Source organism: Chiloscyllium punctatum, chromosome 49, assembly GCF_047496795.1.
Source record: "Chiloscyllium punctatum isolate Juve2018m chromosome 49, sChiPun1.3, whole genome shotgun sequence".
Lineage (NCBI taxonomy): Eukaryota > Metazoa > Chordata > Chondrichthyes > Orectolobiformes > Hemiscylliidae > Chiloscyllium > Chiloscyllium punctatum.
Window position 1 is genome coordinate 12,205,439 of NC_092787.1, and position 20,203 is coordinate 12,225,641.

Sequence of the window (20,203 nt, forward strand, 5' to 3'; positions counted from 1 at the left end):
AGTGCTTCAGTGATACTATCAAGGCTCACTGATGAAGTGCAGCATTCCCACAGACATCTGGGAATCATTGGCCCAAGACTGTCCAAAGTGCATCCGTAAAGGTGTTGAGCACTTTTGCTGTCAGGGAGAAGCAGAGACCAAGTGAAAACAGTATAAGGAGTGCACTGCGATACCAATACTCCACCCACCACTTTCCATGACCACCTACTGCACTAGCTGTAACAGAGCCTATGAAAGTGTCTGTTCCAGCCAACTAGGGACTCACCAAGACTGGAAGAGAGCCATCTGCAAGGCACTGTCAGTGAATGAAACTAAGTCATTCTTTGAGCATATAAATGTAAAGTGGTCAGTTTAAAAAAGATTATAAAGTAAGTTGATTTTTCCCCAAATTTCTCTCTCCCTGTGTTTCCCATTACATTTTTAACTAATCTGAGTGATTTTCCTTCCTCCGGTGAGGTTAGTTAAATGAGAATCTGTAAGCTACAGAATTGTGCGTCCAATTAGAGGCCAATTACCTAAATTCCATGTGCATACTTCCACCAGGGTTGTCAACAAATGGTTGAGTTTGTTCTTCATCTCCTCAGGTCAGGGACACTTGGACAATTTTGGCAGACTTAAGCAGTGTCCCAGCTTAGGTAAGGTAAGCCAGAACACATGAGGTTTTGAATGAGATCTTTCTGATCTTTGTGGCGAAGTTACATACAGGGTGAGGCTGGTATCCACTGAGGTATCAAGAAAGAACTGTAAGACAATAGGATATTGGAGAAGAATTAGACAATTCAGCCCATCAGTTCAGCTCTGTCATTGGATCATGGCTGATAGGTTTCTCAAACCTAATCTCCTGACTGACTGTGTGGAGTTTGCACGTTCTCCCCGTGTCTGTATGGGTTTCCTCCGGGTGCTCCGGTTTCCTCCCACAGTCCAAAGATGTGCAGGCCAGGTGAATTGGCCATGCTAAATTGCCCATAGTGTTAGGTAAGGGGTAAATGTAGATGTAGGGGGTATGGGTGGGTTACGCTTCGGCGGGGTGGTGTGGACTTGTTGGGCCGAAGGGCCTGTTTCCACACTGTAAGTAATCTAATCTAATCTAATCCTGCCTTCTCCCTGTAACCTTTGGTCCCCTTACCAATCAGGAGCCTATCTATCTCAGTCTTAAATAAACTCAATGACTTGGCCTCCACAGCTCTCTTTAGTAATGAGATCCACAGATTCACCACCCTCTGGCTGAAGAAATTCCACCTCATCTCTGTTCTAAAGAATCATCCCTTTATTCTGAGGTTGTGCCCTCGGGTCCTAGTCTTTCCTAATGGAAACATCTTGTCTACATCCACTGTATCCGTGCTTCTCAATATTCTGTACGTTTCAATCAGATCCACCCTCATACTTCTAACCTTCATGGAGTACAGACCCAGAATCCTCAACTGCTGCTTATATGTCAAAATCTTCATCCCCAGGTTCATTCTTGTTAACTTTCTCTGGATCCCCTCCAGTGCCAGCATATTCATCCTTAGATTAGGGACTTAAAACTACTTTCAATATTCTGGTCTGACCAGAGCCTATACAGCCTTAGCAGTACATTTCTGCTCTTGTATTCTAGCCCTATTGAAGTGAATGCTAACCAACAGCAGAACCTGCATGTTAACCTTAAGAGAATCCTGAACTAGAACTCCCAAGTCCCTTCGTGTTTCAGATTTCCAAAGTCCATCCCGTTTAGAAAATAGTCTATGGTTCTATTCTTCCTGCCAAAGTGCAAAACACACACTTAAGTCAACTAATCCTCTATCCATGTCAGAACCTTGCCCCTAACACAATGGATTCTTGTTTAACAGCCACTGTGTGCACCTTGTCAAAGGCCGCCTAGAGATCCAAATAGATCGCATTCACTGTCTCCCTTTTTTATAACTTGCTCAATACCTTCTTGAAGAATTCTAATAGATTTGTTAGGCATAATGTCCCTTGATGCAGATGTCTGATTCAACCCTATTTTACCACACACTTCCAAATACTCCATAGTCTAATCCTTAATAAGGGACTCTTAAAACCTTACCAATGACCGAGGTCAGGCTAACCAGTCTATAGTAAACCTAATTGATATTTTAGCAATTTGCTAATTATTGTGGTATTGTGCTATGAATGTACTTCATTTGGATTTCAGTTCTGTTTCGTTTCTCCCTTCCTGAGTTGTAACTTGAACTGGTCTGCTGGGTTGGTGTCGGTGAGGGGTAGGGAATTGCTTTGTCAGGTGGTCAGATCTATTGGCAAGTTAACTTGTGGCCAATTATTAACTGCATATCATAAAACTAAAGGTAAAAAAATATATGAGGAAAACTTTTTTAGAAAGTGAGTGTGCAATATTTGTTTAATTTCAAGACAGTTTAATTGTAATTAAATCTATTTGGTTTCTCACTGCAATAATGTTGACACTTAATATTGGATGGGACCTTATATTGAAGTTGGAAACATGTTTCTGCTGACTGACGTGGCTCACAGTGGAAGCATTGTATTGTCCTTTGTGCATCTTGTTCTGTGCCAGTTTAATTTGTAGATTTGATAATCCATCCTACATAACACCTCTGCCTACACGTTGTAGTTTTGTTGTTCGGAAACACAGGCCTCTTTCAAGTTATTAATCTACTGCTGGCCAGGTGACACTAAAATAAGTTGCAGTTAAAAAAAAAATTACAAATAGACATCCTTCGGTGAATGGGCCAAAATTCGACAACTAGCTAGCATTTACAGCAGGTTATAAGGAAGGCAAATGGAATTTTGGCATATACTGCAAAGGAATAGTATAAAAGCAATCTGAAATGAGTGGTCATAATTTTAGGACAAGGGACAGCAGATTTAATTCAGAGATGAGAAGTTACTTCTCTCAAAAAGGATCACGAATCTATAGAATTCACTACTCCAGCATGGATGCTGGGGCATTGAGTAAATTTAAGGAAGAGATAGACATTTTTAGTTAGTAATGGGTTAGAGGGTTATGGTGAGAGGGCAGGAAAGTGGAGTTGATGTTGAGGTAGCATCAGCTGTGATCAAGTTGAATGGCAGAATCAGTTGGAGGGGCTGAATTGCCTACTCCTGCTTTGTTCTGATGCTCTTAAAAGGAGTGTTAAAGACATTCTTAATTATCTCTTTCAAGGAGAGTATTATCAAAGAAAAAGGGTGTTTTGATTTATGGTTATTCTGATTATATCATCTTCATCTGGACACTTGCCTCCTCCCCATATCTCTCTGTGCTGCTTCCAAGTGCTAATATAACTCTGAAAGTAAGAATGAGCACAGACTGCAAACTGATATAGAAAGGTTACTGAGTGAGCAACAATGTTACAGTTGGAGCATAATGTGAACCAGTGGTCAGAATAGAAAAAGTAGTTGTCAAAGATATTTGGATGGACTTGGATGCATTCAAATGATATGCACGGAGATAGCATTCAGGTATAGCAAGCAGTTAGGAAGACACGTGGCATGTAGGCCTTTATAAACAAAGGCATTAGATTACAAGAATATGGAAGTCATGCTGGGATTTTTGCTAGACCATACATAGAGCCTTTATATCTAAAGAATTTTTTATATTGGAGGTGGGACAAATAAAAATTTATAGATTGGTTACAAAGGTGCGAGAGTTGTCTTATGATTTACCGTAAGAAATTCAGCATAATGCATAGGAATGAAGGATACCTGAAGTGGCTTGGCAGGGTATGTGCAGGTTGTTTCCCTGGCTGAGGAAACTAGAACAAGTGGGTACGGCTTAGGATAAGGCACCAATCATTTAGGACTGAAATGAGAAATTGAGGTTGTGAGTCTTGAAAACCCTCTGCCTAGGAGGATTGAGGATGCTCCACCATTTAATATATTTGTGGTTGAGATACAAATTATTGGCCTTCAGGAGGTCAAGGCATATGGACATTGGTGGGAAAAGAGTTGAGGCAGATTATCAACTATGGCCACATTGGATGATAGACCTAGAGGGATATGTTCGCATTTCTAATGCGTTTATGCAGAAGATTCACTGTGTTGTCAAGAATGAGAGACTTCAGCTATGTGGACACTTTGGAGAAGTGCTTATGCAAGACAGGTTTCTTGAACTTAGGGGGTATGGCAATAGTGAGAGAATTAAAGTAGACAACCTACCATGATCGTACTGAAAGGCGGAGCAGGTGAGAAGGGCTACATGGTTTAATTTTGCATTTATTTATGTTCTTTTTGCCTGATGATTCATCTTTTGCCAGTGCTCACAGCTGCAGTTGATTTTGATAGTTTGAAGGACTTAAAAAAAAACTAACGCTGTTCTGAGAACAACCTCAAACTTGAATCAAAACTAAAAGAACTGCAGATGCTGGAAATCAGAAACAAAAGCAAAAGGCTAGAAAAGCTCAGCAGGTCTACCAGCATTTGTGGAGAGAAATCAGAGTTAACGTTTCAGGTCGAATGATCCTTCCTCAGAACTCAAACTTGAATCTCTGTGCAATGAGTAAAAGCTGATCAAAAATGGGACATTACCTAGATGGTACAGAATTCCCTGGGGGGGAATGAATGGTCAGAAATGAAATTGTTTTGCTTCATTTGGAAGAACTGCCTGCCAGGCTACTTTAAATTGATTGGAGATTGCTTGGTACTATTCACTTGAGCTATCATTGCTGAGGCGCAACAACTTCCTCTGTGTAGATATATCCTAGTTAGCAAATACCTTATACGATATAACCTTTATACTTTGCAAACAGTAAACTTTCAGTGTTGAGCTATTTCAGTTGAGAATTTTACTTGAGGTATTATGTAAAAATTTTTGCGATAGTTGAACAGAACAGAGATTTAAAGTAGTGCTGCGTTTAGCAGTCAAGGTTTCTTCAAGGCTGTGGTTAAATTTTAGATGTGCTGTTTATGATGCATTGGTATAATGCTAATGCTAAATATGTGATAAGGTTTATTTTCTACCTTGTGCACTTTTTATGTAGTATAGTTTTGTGGTGCCATTCAAATATTTAGTTGAAATAATCATTTGCACTGGTAAACTGAAAAGAAAGGTAAAATTGCCATAGTCCAACTGGACTATAGGGCTGCCTTCTCATTAGTTGGTGGTTTAATCTGAGAGTCTCAGGAAGGAGAAAGGTTGAGGAAGAGAGTCCTTCGTGATAACACTAGCCATTGCAGGAATGTTGTTGACGGTACTTGTAGTTCTTCTGTAACACGTGTTTTGTCAGCGCAAATTGGCTATAATGCGATTCATGAATTTTGGTCATTGTTTGCATAACATTAACTTTCTGCTGAATGGGAATACTGGGTTTTCCATAGTGCAGTCTTCTACAGTGTGATTTCTGTAGCAGTTTCTCATTGCGCTGTAGCGCATTTTCTATAGTGTGAGGTTGCAGAGGGTTACAACAGTCCCATTATAGCAGAATGATCTGTACTCTGCATTGCAAGCCACCTATCTAGCTAATTACTTTGCCTCAGTCTTCATGTTGGAAGACACAAGTAATATCCCAAATATTCAAGAGTGAAGGGGCAGATCCGAATATGGTGGCCATTACCAACTGAATGGCCTGAAGGTGGATAAATCACCTGGACCAGATGGACTACACCCCAGAGTTCTAAGGAAGATAGCTAAATAGATAGTGGAGGAGTTAGTGGTGATCTTTTAGGAATTGCTAGAATCAGGGAGGGTCCCAGAGGACTAGAAAATTGCAAACGTGACACCCCTATTTTAAAAGGGAGCACAGCAAAAGACGGAAAATTACGGATCGATTAGCCTATCCTCCGTCTTGGGTAAGATCCTGGAATCCATTGTGAAGGATGAGATTTCTGAATTCTTGGAAGTGTATGGTAAGTCAGCATGGCTTTACCAAGGGGAGGTAATATCTGACAAATCTGCTAGAATATTTTGAGGAAGTAATGAGCACATTAGACCAAGGTGAGCCAATGGATGTTATCTACCCAGACTTCAAGTAGGCGTTTGACAAGATGCCGGACAGGAGCCTACTGAGTAAGATAAGGGCCCATGGTGTCAGAGGCAAAGTGCTATCACAGGTAGAAGCTTGGCTGTCTGGCAGAAAGCAGAGTGGGCATAAAAGGGTCCTTCCATTGGTAGGAGAGACTAGGACCCGAGGGCACAGCCTTAAAGTAAAGAACGGAGTTAAGGAGAAACTACTTCAGCCAGAATCTGTGGAATTCAGAAGGCTGTGGAGGCCAGGTCATTGAATATAATTAAGACTGAGATAGATAGGTTCTTGAGTATCAAGGGGATCAAGAGTAACAGAGTATAAGGTTGAGACACAATCAGTCATGATTGAAAGGCAGAGCAGGCTCAATGGTCTAAATTTTGCTTCTATGTCTTATGGTCTAATGGTTGAATTAAGCTAATACAGGAGGTGACAGCCGAGCGGTACTATTGCTGGACTGTTAATCTGGAGACCCAGATAATGTCTAGGGACTGGGTTTGAATTCTACCATGGTAGATGGTGGAACTTGGATTCTGTAAAAATCTGCAATTATGATGACTGTGAATTAATTGTCAATTGTTGGGGGAAGAGCCCATCTGGTTCTCTCATGTCTTTTAGGGAAGGAAACTGTTATCCTTTTCTGGTCTGGCCTACGTGTGACTCCAGACCCGTAGCAATGTGGCTAATTCTTAACTGTCCTCTAGGCATTTAGGGATGGACAAGAAATACTGGCCTAGCCAGAGACTCCTTCATTCTATGAATGAATAAATGCATAAAAACAAAAGAACCTCATGCATATATTAACCACAAGCTGCATAAAGTGATCTCTCTTTTCCAACTACCTTACAAAGAAAAAGAGTCTTATCCAGGCTTTTAGTTGAAGTTGGTCTCAACACCTTTAAAAGCACAAGAAACTGATTTTAATTGCACTATTAAAGAAAACAGGTCTGAGCCATTTCTGATACAAATTAGATTAGATTAGATTAGATTAGATTAGATTACTTACAGTGTGGAAACAGGCCCTTCAGCCCAACAAGTCCACACTGCCCCGCCGAAGCGTAACCCACCCATACCCCTACATCTACATCTACCCCTTACTTAACACTATGGGCAATTTAGCATGGCCAATTCACCTGACCTGCACATCTTTGGACTGTGGGAGGAAACCGGAGCACCCGGAGGAAACCCACGCAGACACGGGGAGAACGTGCAAACTCCACACAGTCAGTCGCCTGAGGCAGGAATTGAACCCAGGTCTCTGGCGCTGTGAGGCAGCAGTGCTAGCCACTGTGCCGCCCACAAATATAGACAGAATTTGCATAAGACTTAACTTTGTCATGCCACTGCTTAAAAAAGTGTCAAATGACAAGCCTAATTTGTATTATGATATGTATATAAAACCAAAATTATTTTGCAGCATTATAAATCTTTAGAATACATCCTCACATATGTCCAAAAGTTTGGATTTAGGAAAAATAAACAGGAAAAAAAAAATGGCTTGCAGCAAAAGTGGCTTTTGTTCATTTGGAAAGATTAGCTTTATTCTTAACCATAAACATACAATATTTAACAAAAGATTATCTTTGCTTGCAAGTTATAAAAGATAGATTTAAATATTCTAAAAAATATTTTCAGTTTGCTCTTGATTTTGTGTTACTTCTACTTTGACATTTGTTCATTTCAGCATTTTTTTCAAGCTTCATTCTGGCTGTTCACCTGGTCTCATGCATTCTTTTTTGTAATGCTGTACATTTCGGAGACACTTTCTTTTCTGGGTAATTTGTACATGTTCTTGTACTAATTAAGAGCTGAGCAATTAGTTTGCATGAACTATCCAGTTTAAGGTGTACCTTTTAACAGTTTAATACCTTGACATCATATTACTAATTTCCATTTAGTGCAAGTTTAAATGTTTGATTTTATTTCCCTAATGATTGTGTACAATGGTTTTATATGTTCCATTTTGTGACCCTCACAGGTTTTCAAGATTGGCGATAGCAGAAATGGATAACGGCGGTTATATCCAGTTTGATGTGCCTGAGTATAGCAACTGTGTCCTGAGCCAACTTAATGAACTACGCTTACAAGGAAAGTTATGTGACATTATAGTTCATATTCAGGGTCAGCCTTTCAGAGCCCACAAGGCTGTCCTTGCTGCCAGCTCCCCATATTTCCGTGATCATTCAGCACTGAGCACCATGAGTGGTTTATCAATATCAGTTATTAAAAATCCAGATGTATTTGAACAGTTACTTTCATTTTGTTACACTGGAAGACTATCGTTGCACTTGAAAGATGTTGTTAGCTTTCTTACTGCTGCAAGCTTTCTTCAGATGCAGTGCATAATTGACAAATGTACTCAGATCTTGGAGAGCATTCACTCGAAATTCAGTATTGTGAGTATTGACTCTGTAGTTGTCAGTACTGATGATAATCAGGGAAATCGCAATGGGGTTAGGGACAGCAATAGCCGCTTCTTAAATCCAGTTGAAATTTCTCCTCCATATTATGGTCAAGTACGGCAGACAACAATTGCTAATGAGCCACGTATGGAGGCCACACCAAACCGAAGTTTTCAGAATCGGACTATGGAGGAGAGGCACTCTGATCCTGGAAGCAGCGGTAGTATTTCTGAGCACGAAATCCAAATTGAAGGTGATCATGAACAAGCAGAGTTAATAGTGAGGGAGACTAATCCAATCGGCGCTCAGATTACAGAGGTCAAAGTCAAAATGGAAAAATCCGATCGGCCAAGTTGTTCAGATAGTTCGTCTGTGGGTGATGATGGATATCATACAGAAATGGTAGATGGCGATCATGTGGACAGAATGGTGGCGGTGAATGTCAGCTCGTATGGACCAGTACTGCAGCAGGCTTTCTCACTATCTCAACCCGCATCACAGTCAGCTGGCTTATCGACAACCTATGGTTGCATCACAAATTCAAGTCCCTCTAGATCTATGCTTAGTAATTTTAGAGGCCGAGGCCGACTGAAACGAAATATACAGATACAGAATGAAGGACAAAATGTGATTAGTCAGTCCTCTGATGGCGATAGTGGGCCGAACAGGCAAGGTTTTGAGAGTAATCCCCATGACCATGATGCAAGGGAACACTGGTTTCCATATAATCAAAGGTTAATCTGTATCTACTGTGGAAAATCCTTCAACCAGAAAGGGAGCCTTGACCGACACATGCGCCTCCACATGGGAATAACTCCTTTTGTCTGCCGTTTTTGTGGGAAAAAATACACACGGAAAGACCAACTTGAATACCACATTCGCGGGCACACGGATGATAAACCATACCGCTGTGAGATCTGTGGGAAATGTTTCCCTTTCCAAGGCACTCTGAACCAACATTTGAGGAAAAACCATCCTGGCGCTGCTGAAATTAAAGGACGAGTCGAGTCACCTGACCGAACAGACACACATATAGAACAAAAAGAAGGTGATGAACCTTCTCCCTCAGAAGAAACCAACATGGAGACTGCAGTGCAGGATGTTCTTCCGTTGTCACATATTTCTGAATGAGTAGCTTAGGCATAACAAAGCCAGAAGCGTGCACAGCTAGAAATAATGCTACAATATTCGTATTTTGGGTTTTTTTTTTTGTAGCACAGTATTCAGCATTTATATAATGTTTCTGGTTATGAAACTACTATTTTTCCCCAATCAAGTTCTATTTTTTTCTTGTATCGATTTTTCCTGAAAATTGATAATTTTGAGTACTTCAGAAAAGATAGTATTTGCCTGATTAAAGGTACAGTGTATAATATAAATATAAAAAATAAAATAAATTACCATGTTCAGGAGAAGGATCAGGATAATTAGTTATGGTAACAGGAAGAAATGTGCGTGATATAATACAATGAAGCACCATTATAGTAACTAAAAGTCCATGTGACCAGCCAAAGCATCCATAATACTTCACACAGCAGTGAGAAATGCTATTTAGTCCAGTGTTCCATTTCACAAATGATTTTATCAATGAAGGTTAAAGACAATGTAGTGACCTAAGGTTTGAATTGAACTCTTCAATGGGCCAGCATTGGAAGCCTGGCAGAGATCAGACTTGGCAATTGTGATGAGTTTGATATTTATTTTTAATCAATAACTTGGTGAAATATTAATTGACTGAGGATTCCAGTTTGTGCTGGCACACATTATGAGCACCCTCTACTGTTCAGTCCATATGTAACATTCTTCTAAGAATATTCCAAAACTCGTTCTCAGGTCAGATTTCATCCTGGATCTGTAGCTGTGATAACATGGATACCAAGCAAGACTTTGTTATACAATTGGCTTGATTCAGCCTGCACTATTAAATTGTACACCATTCATCCAGTCTCTCTTTGATCAGTGTTACATTCATACTGCTGTGTGGGATAGTTTGAATGCTTAATGGTCATATTTACTAGTTTCACCGATAAACTATATTTTAAACATCATTTCATTCATTCTTGCAAGAGACCTCTACACACATTTTTTGACTGATATTAAAGCCCTCCGGGCTTTGGTTTATAATCAAATGTATCCATGTCAAATGAGTGCAATCTTAAATGTACTTTAGGATTAGACTTTTAGCATACGCCCATCTCTGATCAGGCATGTACCCAGCATCTTCAGGGCAATGGCATTTGTCAAGTGGACAGCAATTATTTTCACTCATGGTAGGCCTGGTGGAGGGGCAGGATTGCCTCTTCTCCAGTGGTGTCTTCTGTGTTTTAGGGAATTATTCTGTTATTCTTTTGCTCTTAAAAACTTGGTTATTGAGGAATGCTTCTTTCATCTTCACATTTAGGGAATTAGAATTTATACCGAAGAAGTCTGATTTAATTAACTATATGTTTACTTTGCCGAGCCACATTTTATTCAGTGAGGTCATTTGGTTATTCTGTTGGTAGGTGCACTTCCAGGTTTTTAATACAAAATTCAACAACAACAAAACTTTTGTCAGTTTAGAAGTTTTGTAGGGAGAGAAATCAAGGCAATATTTAAAATAAAATATAGATGTAGGCATTGTATCTGCCATTCAACAACAGTTTTATTTATGCACATTATAATTCTTAGCAGAAGATTTAAATGTTCTACTATAGAAGGGTATTCAAACAATTCAAGTACTTCTGTGATCAAAGTCTTTCAGTCTCAACCAATATTTGAGTCCCTCTTCTCTGCATGTCCTTGTTAAAAGGCTAACTCATTTAAAGGATTGCTGATGGGAACATAATATAGCATTGGCAATTCATTAAATTATGAAATTAATATTTCAAATTACCATGCTGTATCTTGTGCTAGTAGTGTTCTCGGTCCAGCACTTAAATATAATTGTGTCTGCAAAAATGCTCGTACTAAGTTTGATTTTAAAAATCTTAGTCTTTTGATCATTGCAAAACTTCTTTTCATGTTGCATTGGGTTTGAAACACTTGGATTCAGCTACTTCTGACCCTTTAAGAAGGTTGACTGTCAGTTTGTATGACATCAGTAGGGAAGTTTCTAGGTTTTTAAGTTAAATTCAGTTCCACGTCAGAGCTGAATTTTGGATCAAAGATTAATCAAACTAATATTTAAAGTAAGTAAATATATGACTTGCAGATACTTTATAAACAGTTGCAGTTCACACAAAATCAGTTTAGAACATCTTTATTAGAAAAAAATAACCCTTCTCCCCCTGCAAATGTCCCTTCTGCACACTCCTCCTGAATAGTCTTTTGAATACATTTATTGTATGCGGTATGCTAAATGAACTAGTCTAGAATTATTTGTTTAAGGATATAATTGCATATATTCCCAATCTGGCCTATAAATGAATACCTTGAGGCTTCTGATGTATGATTTTAGAGGGAAAAAAATTGCTGAACTTGTACCTTTTTGAAAAGAGTCGGTACTAATTGGAACACTTTTATAAAAGATTTATTTGAGAAAGTTGTTTTACTTTAATCACGAAAAAGCTTTCTGCAAGGATGTGTATACTCAATAAGTCCTGGAAAAAAATTACCTGGTCCTGTATTCATTCTAGATTTTTGGGACTGTTCGCACTTGGATCTCTGATTTTAAAAGAAGACCTATGAGTTCATCTAATCATTCATTACAATCCTGTCAATCAAATAATGCATTATTTACATCCTTTTTAATCTGCAAGAATACTGAATAAATTGATGGACACATGCTACATCTATTAACCATGCTGAGCTAATAAATTGTATCAGCAGATACAAAAGTTAAAAATGAATGGAGGAACTACAGATTTTCTCCATCTTCAAATAGGAAAGTTGTTGGTGTGTATTACTCTGTAGTCCATATTACTTTATACGAGCCAGGTAATAGAATCATCTAGGAATCATATCCACTCTCTCAGACCATAATATACATGCTGTGATGTTCTAGTTTAAGAAAAAGTAAGTAGTACTACTAAACTTAAACAGTTTACTTATTACCTGGTTATAGTCCAATCCCTTTTTGGTATTCAAATGGAAGTTGTATATTGGAAATGTATGTACTCAACTGTGGTCTTTTTGATTACCATCAATCCTGGATCAGTGGACATTTAACATACAGATTTTCAGGTTATTAAAGTTTGAAGAGGATACAAACTCCAAAAGGGTTGTGGTTATGTATAGCCTCACCTACCTTCCTTGGGGTATTTGCCCTCAAATGGTGCTGTTAGATCAGGTTAGAATTATTTATTGAACCAGCATTAACAATTTTATATATAAATAATATTTGGGTGTGTACTGTTTCAAATTTTTGTTTATATAAATTCTTTATATGAACCCTGTAATATAATCAATCTGGAATTCTAGTCAACTCCAAAGTATTGACGGGATGATTGAAGTTGATGTTTTCTAGAATGCATGTAATCTTTAAGGAAACCTATAGAGTTTTAATCTGTTCTAAAATCCAGCTAATCCATTATAATTTAATAGAACATACTGATTTAACACTTTGGATGAATCAAGAGCTAAACTGGTGATGTCATTTTGTCTCTTAGTTTATTCCTGGAATTTTATTTTCTGAAGAAGCTCGCAATTGTCATGACAATTTCTAAAACAGAACTAACTGTGTTAACCATGATCAAGCACAAATTTGACTTATTAAAATTTTTGTTCTGTCTAGTATATTTTGTGCATGGCTAAAATTTTATGAGCCTAACCTGATCTGCCATTTTGAATTTCTCAGACTCTGAGCTACAATGCCAAATGGGCACCCTATTGCACTTTGCCTGAACTCAGACAGAATTGCTTGTTGGATTCAGCAACGATGAATTCCCAACCATCCCCTCGTTCATGCTCAAAGGAAATCATAATAAGATGACATTTGAAATGTTCATTGTTAACCTGTTTTGCATTAAATAAAAATGGGAATAATACTGTCAGTGAAGTCAGAAACAAGCAGGAACATATTTCATACTCATTGCATTACTTGGGTAAATTTCAGATCTGAGTTCAGAGACACAGGTACCAATTACATAGAATAGTGCAACATACAAATCTGGATTGGTGGGCAGGAAGGTAGTTAAATTAGCTGCCATTAAGCATTTAAAAGGTGCTGTATGTATATAATATAAAAAAGACTTTTAACAGAGCCTATATTGGACATCTACCTAACACTTTTTCTTAAACACCCTGACTCCGACAATATTAGTGCAATAAACACACATTCACAATAGACACAGTTTTAAATAAGCTATTTTCAAATGATATAGTGCATTTTTTTAATTTTGATATTTACTGTGTATAATCTGTTTAGGACCATTGTGTCAGAAGCAACCAAAAATGTATTCCACTGTTTTATTAAGCAGTATATCTCAATAAGCTTTTTTTTATTGTTCCATGAAGCAATTGCAGAAGTTAGAACAGAGCTTTTTGAGAAAGAGTAACAAAGCTATATATAAGGGAAATGATTTGACATCATCAGAGCAGATTTTGTTTTGCAAGCGGAGCTGTTAATTTTCTAAGTTCTGTGGATGTGATCTCAAAGAACTACAAAATGGCTGCTAGATTGTCAGTATCTAGGGAGGACATTAATGTGCTGTTCAATTATTAAAACTCTGGAGATTTTCTTTAGCAGGCCATAATCCATGAGTGAGTGAAATAATGAAGCTATGTAAAGCTGATGCTCTGACAGTTGATAACTAGCCATTATGGATGTATTTTCTAGCATGAATGCAATCAATATTTATTCAAAGTATATGTTTTCTCTTATCCTATTAGCTGTGTCTGTGATCAATTAATATTTCAGTGCTGCTTAATTATTGTTTTGATAATCCTTTTTTCTGTGTTTCCATTTTGTTGCTTGTAAACAGCTTTTGTATTGTTTGAAGAGTACTAAATGGAAAGTTTCTGTTTTTGTAAATAAACCTTTTGCTGTTATAGAACCCCAACTGTTTGGTTTCCACTTAGCTTGTAGTGTGGTAAATTGAATGATTAATATCTATGTTCATCTCCCATGCTGACTTTGTTCAAGGTCACTTTTTTTCCCAAAGTATAACCAGGCTTCATAGACGCCACAAAGCCATAAAAGCATCGTGAGGAAGCAACTGCTGTGAACATATCAGCTGTGACAGCAATGTACAGTTGTCTCCAAGCTTGTGCAGTCTGTTGATTAAGAGAAATGAAAGATGAAGTGTGAAAATGTCTTTTTTGTTTAAAAAATGACTGGAAGATAGATTGTGGGATTCATATAGACTGGTTGACACTTCTGTTTCATTGGAAAGCATGATGCAGTTACAGTTCATACTATATTAACCAGGGAGGTACATAATGGATTAAATGGGTCTGCCTATTCATTCTTCCCAGGATCAAGTACCTCACTTTGCCATGTAATGAATGAGCAAAATTCAAACAAACTTCAGTAATTTGTAATATGATTAGAAGAAACTTGCTTAATATTTAACTTTTGATTTATTAAGGTACATGAGTATAGTTCTTTATTACTAGATGACAAACAAATCTCTGGTATTTATATTAATAATGTAAGGGTTTTTTCAAAGAGAAATACTGAGAATATGCAGACTTGGATTTGGATATAAGTGTTGATGAATCCCCAAAACTGGTTCTTTATAATGCCATCATGGATTTTTAATCTTGTCATGTCCTTCAGACTGCGTCTGAACTGGATAGTTGAAGTTTTTTTTTCTGTTTTGGTGAGCATTTTTAGCTGTTATAAAATGCTCTCAGAAAAGAAACTGAGTTTGTCACCTTTTGATTGCTTTTCAGTTTTTGAAACTTAAGAGTGGTAATACAGGAGATACAGTACACAATTTACACACAGTGTCCAGCATAGCAATGTCTAAAACTTTTAAATGATGTTGCTGAGATTCACTATAAGAAAAAGCCTTTGGGATACATGAGAAATGTGGTGAATTGGATCCAAAAGTGGCTCAATCACTGAAAACAAAGGGAATGGTCCAGCTTTTGCAAACGGAAAGCAGTTTCCAGCAATGTGATGGATGGGTGCCTGGAATCACTGCCCAGATTGGTAGTTCAGGCAGGAATCTTCACCAGCTCATTAGATCTGCACCTGAAGCACTGTAACCTCCTGGAAAGTAGATTCGAAGGAGTGGTAAGTTTATTCAGCTGCTGCATACACATGGGGCCGAATCACTACTTTGTGTTCATAATTTCTCAATGGGTAGATGTTGGCCATGAAGAAGTCCCCTCTTGCCCTTCAGAATAGGGCCTTTCATGATCACCTGAAAGAGCAGACAGGGTTTTAGTTTTAATGTTTTAACTGAGATCTGGGCCCCCGGATAATTCAGTTGTCCTTCAGTCTGTCCAGAGGTGGTGCTTCGTGCAGTGGATTTTTATTTGGATCAAGTTGAACAGGATCAGGCAACAAAATATAAAACTAGTAATCATTGCAAAGTTTTAAAAATAAATGTGCTGAAATTTAAATCATTGTAATGGTTGGGAGTATGGAAGTTGGAAGTTACGTTCTGCAGGATGTATTAGAAAAGTGAGCAATTTTCTAACCATGAATGTCTTTAATACTGTAATGCTATCTTCAATTTAAATAGCTTCCCCAAGTCAAATTCTAAATATATAACCTATGATGCAGAATTTTATGTATTTTGGTGATAATGAGGAAAATTGCAATAGACATGATTAAAACTTCACAAATAATAATCTTTTGTTTTATTGAATTCTATTTTACATCACATTTGTAACAGAAAAAGGCATTCAGATTTAACTAGAGCAACACCACCTGCCCGTGCACACTATAGATATGTGAATTCCTTTTCTCTTTGGAAACCTATCTAATTAGCTTTTGAATCTTTATACATGACCTGCTTCAAATTCCTTACTGATGATAATACATTTCACAATTCCATTCCGCTGAGATTTTAAATTCCACCTGATTTTCCTCCTTATTTTTAACCTGTGTCCCAAAGTGGAGGAATCAAATTATTTTTAAACTTAAATGCTAAATTAATCTGCACGTGATGTGGCATTTGAGCAAGTAAAGTGGATGAGCAAAAATATGAAAAGCAAAAATGCTGGAAATATGCAAGAGACGAGTATCTATGGAGGAAAGATGGATTACAATGTTTTAAGGTTGTATCTTTGCTCAGACAAGCTTTTGGTCATCTGTTCCAATATCCTGTAATGTGGCTTGGTCTCTTTTTTTTTGTCTTCCTGAAATGCTTTGGGACCACCTTCAGCATTAAATGTGCTATTTAACTGCATGTTGTTGGAAGTGTTGCTTCCTGAAATAGTGTAACCTGCTTTTCACAAATATTCATTGACCCGGCCTATTTTTCCAGCATTTTCTATTTAAATTTTAAAATTCTAGGGTTTGCATTTTCCCCCAAATGCTTAATTAGCAAATATTTGTAGCATTGGAGAAATGAGCCACTTCAATCGGCTATCACATAAAAACAAATACGTTAATAAGCTATTATCCACATTATTCCAAATACAGGAATATATGGTGTAGCAGTTTATTTGTTTTAAAACCAAGTTTTTGTCATTCTAGTATTGAGTGGATCTTCTGGCTGGGAGATGATAGGTTAATGGTCCTCTTCTCACCTCTCACCTGACTTAACCTGTTTTTGAGAAGGAACTAAATGTTCTGTTGATAAGGAATGGACACATGCACTCTTTATTGTAAGCGAGAAAATCAAAAGAAAGGATAAATGTTTTTTTTTCCCCTGACTAGGAGTCTGGAACCAGAGGAGACCAGTCTCAGAATAAAGTGCATTTTGGACTGAGGTGAGGAATTTGTTCACTTGGGTGAATCTTCAGAAATCTCTATCCCAGGAGGCTGTGGCAGTTCATAGAGTCATAGAGATGTACAGCACGCAAACAGACCCTTCGGTCCAACCCGTTCATGCTGACCAGATATCCCAACCCAATCTAGTCCCACCTGCCAGTAGCTGGCCCATATCCCTCCAAGCCCTTCCTATTCATATACCCATCCAAATGCCTCTTAAATGTTGCAATTGTACCAGCCTCCATCACATCCTCTGGCAGCTCATTCCATACACGTTCCACCCCCTGCGTGAAAAAGTTGGCCCTTAGGTCTCTTTTCTATCTTTCCCCTCACTGTAAATCTATGCCCTCTAGTTCTAGACTCCCTGACCCCAGGGAAAAGACTTTACCTATTTATCCTATCCATGCCCCTCATAATTTTGTAAACCTCTATAAGGTCACCCCTTAGCCTCCGACGCTCCGGGGAAAACAGCCCCAGCCTGTTCAGCCTCTCCCTGTAGCTCAGATCCTCCAACCCTGGCAACATCCTTGTAAATCTTTTCTGAACCCTTTCAAGTTTCACAACATCTTTCCAATAGGAAGGAGACCAGAATTGCATGCAATATTCCAACAGTGGCCTAACTGATGTCCTGTACAGCTGCAACATGACTTCCCAACACCTGTACTCAATATTTTGACCAAGAAAGGAAAGCATACCAAATGCCTAGTTCATGACTGAGACTGACAAATTTCTATGTATTAAAAACTTTAAGGGATAGGGAGATAATGCAAGTAAGTGGTATTGAAGGAGAAAATCAGCATGATTTCTTTGAATGGTGATGTGTACTTGTGCCACCGAATTACTGATATGTCCTATTTCTTGTTATTTGTGACACCAAAAATGTATGGAGTAAACACCCACTTCCTAAATACAGACACATGCACAGAAGAGGTGAGATGTCACGTGACTCAATATTACCAATAGCATAACAAAACAAAATCACTTCCAGGCCTGAAGGATTTAACTTTGGTTCCTTGGAGATGGATGGAGGTTTTTAGTGTTTTCAGAGAAAATTATAGTGAAGAAGAAGATAATCTTGTAGTTGAACTGAATTAGTGCCTTTTTTTTTGTTTTACTGCTCAAAACATCACTTCTAAAGTGGATTGTATTCCTTATGCTGGTTATGATCCTTCTGTACTGCTGGTTACAGATGACCTTGCTGGGTTTTCTTATGGAGTCATCAGGTATGGAGATTGATTCACGATTGGGTTTGAGACATGAATGATACCCATCTACTTATCAGATATGATCATCTCACTGAAACTTTATTTGACATTCTATTATCATGAGACCACCTAACCCATTAGCTGTAGTCCTTTCAATGTCTCTCACTGAAATGGAGAGAGGCAGTTGATTTGCATTTGGAAACCTCAGTTGCACTTTTTTTGTTTAACATCTTCCCAGATGTATAGTCTTTTTGCAGAAACCACAAACAGAAGTCACCTGGCTTTCTGAAATCCATTCTGAAAGGGTAAATTATCCACTATTCTATGGCACTTTGTATATTGTTTTAAAAGCACAATGTTCAATTATCTGTCTATGCATTCCAATACCACCACAGTGGAGTACAAGTGATTAAATCCCTGATTTGTACTTTGACAAAGGTGTTCTTTACAAGGTTTGCAGTGATACATTTTAGTAGTTGTGAAATACAAATCTAAGATTGCAAATTACCAATTTGGAAAAAAAAATGCAGGAATAAACCCACCAGAACTAATCCTGGGAGAACTAAATACCTGCAAAAGGGCAGCATGAAGTATACCAGTGAAGTGTATGTCAATAGTCTAGAGAAACTCGGCAGATTTGACAGCTCACTGGAGTGAGAAGTCATATCAGAGCTGAAACGTCAACTATGTTTGTCTCTCCAACGATACTCCCAGACCTGAGTTTTTCCCCATTTTTGTTTTTCTTTCAGATTTTAGCATCTGCAGTATTTTGCTCTTATCACAGTGTGTTTTAATAGTTGGGCTAAGAATAAGAAAGAAGTGGAGATAACAATCCTGGTTTAATGCCCAGGAATTTTTAGAATTAACTAGAACTAGAATTTTTAGTTTTGACAAAAGGGTCACTGGACTCAATGTTGGTTCTGCTTTTCTCTCTACAGATGCTTCCACAGCTGCTGAACTTCTCCAGCACTTTGTTTATGTTTTAGATTTCCAAAAACCACAGTTGTTTTATCATCATTTATTGCAGTAAGCATCCTAAAATTTGAAAACCTGATATATCATTCTTTCAGCTATTTATTGGAAGTTTGAATTTCTTTTTAAAGTTATCAGTCTCTACAGTGGTTTATGACACCAAACACATTCCTTTGGCTATGTTATCCTTGGTAGCACTTCTTTTCAAAGGAATTCAGTAGATTGTTCAAAAATTGCCTTCACTTTTGAAATGAGTCGATCAATTTTTCTTTTTATTTCTGGATGTTTCTTATTACATCTTTGAATATGGATTCTATTATCTTTGCTCAACCATACATTAATCTAGTAGCTCTATTGTTTCCTGGACTTGTTATATTTTCCTTTTTAAATATAGAAACCATATTTGCCTCAGGCAGTCTTCTGGTAGTATTCACTTTACCAAAGAATTTATTTGTATATGTTTATTAGGTGTCTCCACTATCTCTCCTGAGTATCTTTTAATACGCCCAGATGCATTTGATTTGTTTCATCTACTCTGCTCCCACCCCTTTTAATATCTTAAATGGCCTTCTATCCTTTTTGATCTCTTCCAAAAATTATGAGTGCCATATTAATCTCCCTCATAAATACCAAGGCGATGCAATGATTTTGCCATTTCACTGCCACCACCTGTGAATTTGTATATCCTTTAATGGTCTCTTCATACTTTCCCAGCACAATCCTGATGTTTCGATAATGAATTTAGACCAATTATCAGAATTGTGATGATATCAAGGAACTGTGTGTGAATTGACTCCATTTTTGTTTACCTTTGTTAAATGGATGAAAGTAATGTTGAATTGTTGTGATTAAAGTTTTTGTATAGTTGATATTGTC

At 37.8% G+C, this 20,203-nt stretch overlaps 1 protein-coding gene across 5 annotated transcripts in view; it reads left to right on the forward strand.

Annotated features, from left to right (window-relative positions):
- zbtb34 (zinc finger and BTB domain containing 34) overlaps positions 1-14,313 on the forward strand; it is an 83,996-nt gene extending 69,683 nt beyond the window's left edge. For all 5 annotated transcript variants that reach the window (XM_072565851.1, XM_072565852.1, XM_072565853.1 and 2 more), the window contains one exon: positions 7,915-14,313. In XM_072565851.1, coding sequence (XP_072421952.1) covers positions 7,940-9,469 — 1,530 coding nt within the window. In that variant the 5' untranslated portion in view covers positions 7,915-7,939 and the 3' untranslated portion in view covers positions 9,470-14,313. The remainder of the gene's footprint in view (positions 1-7,914) is intronic.
- The last annotated feature ends 5,890 nt before the right edge of the window (positions 14,314-20,203 follow it).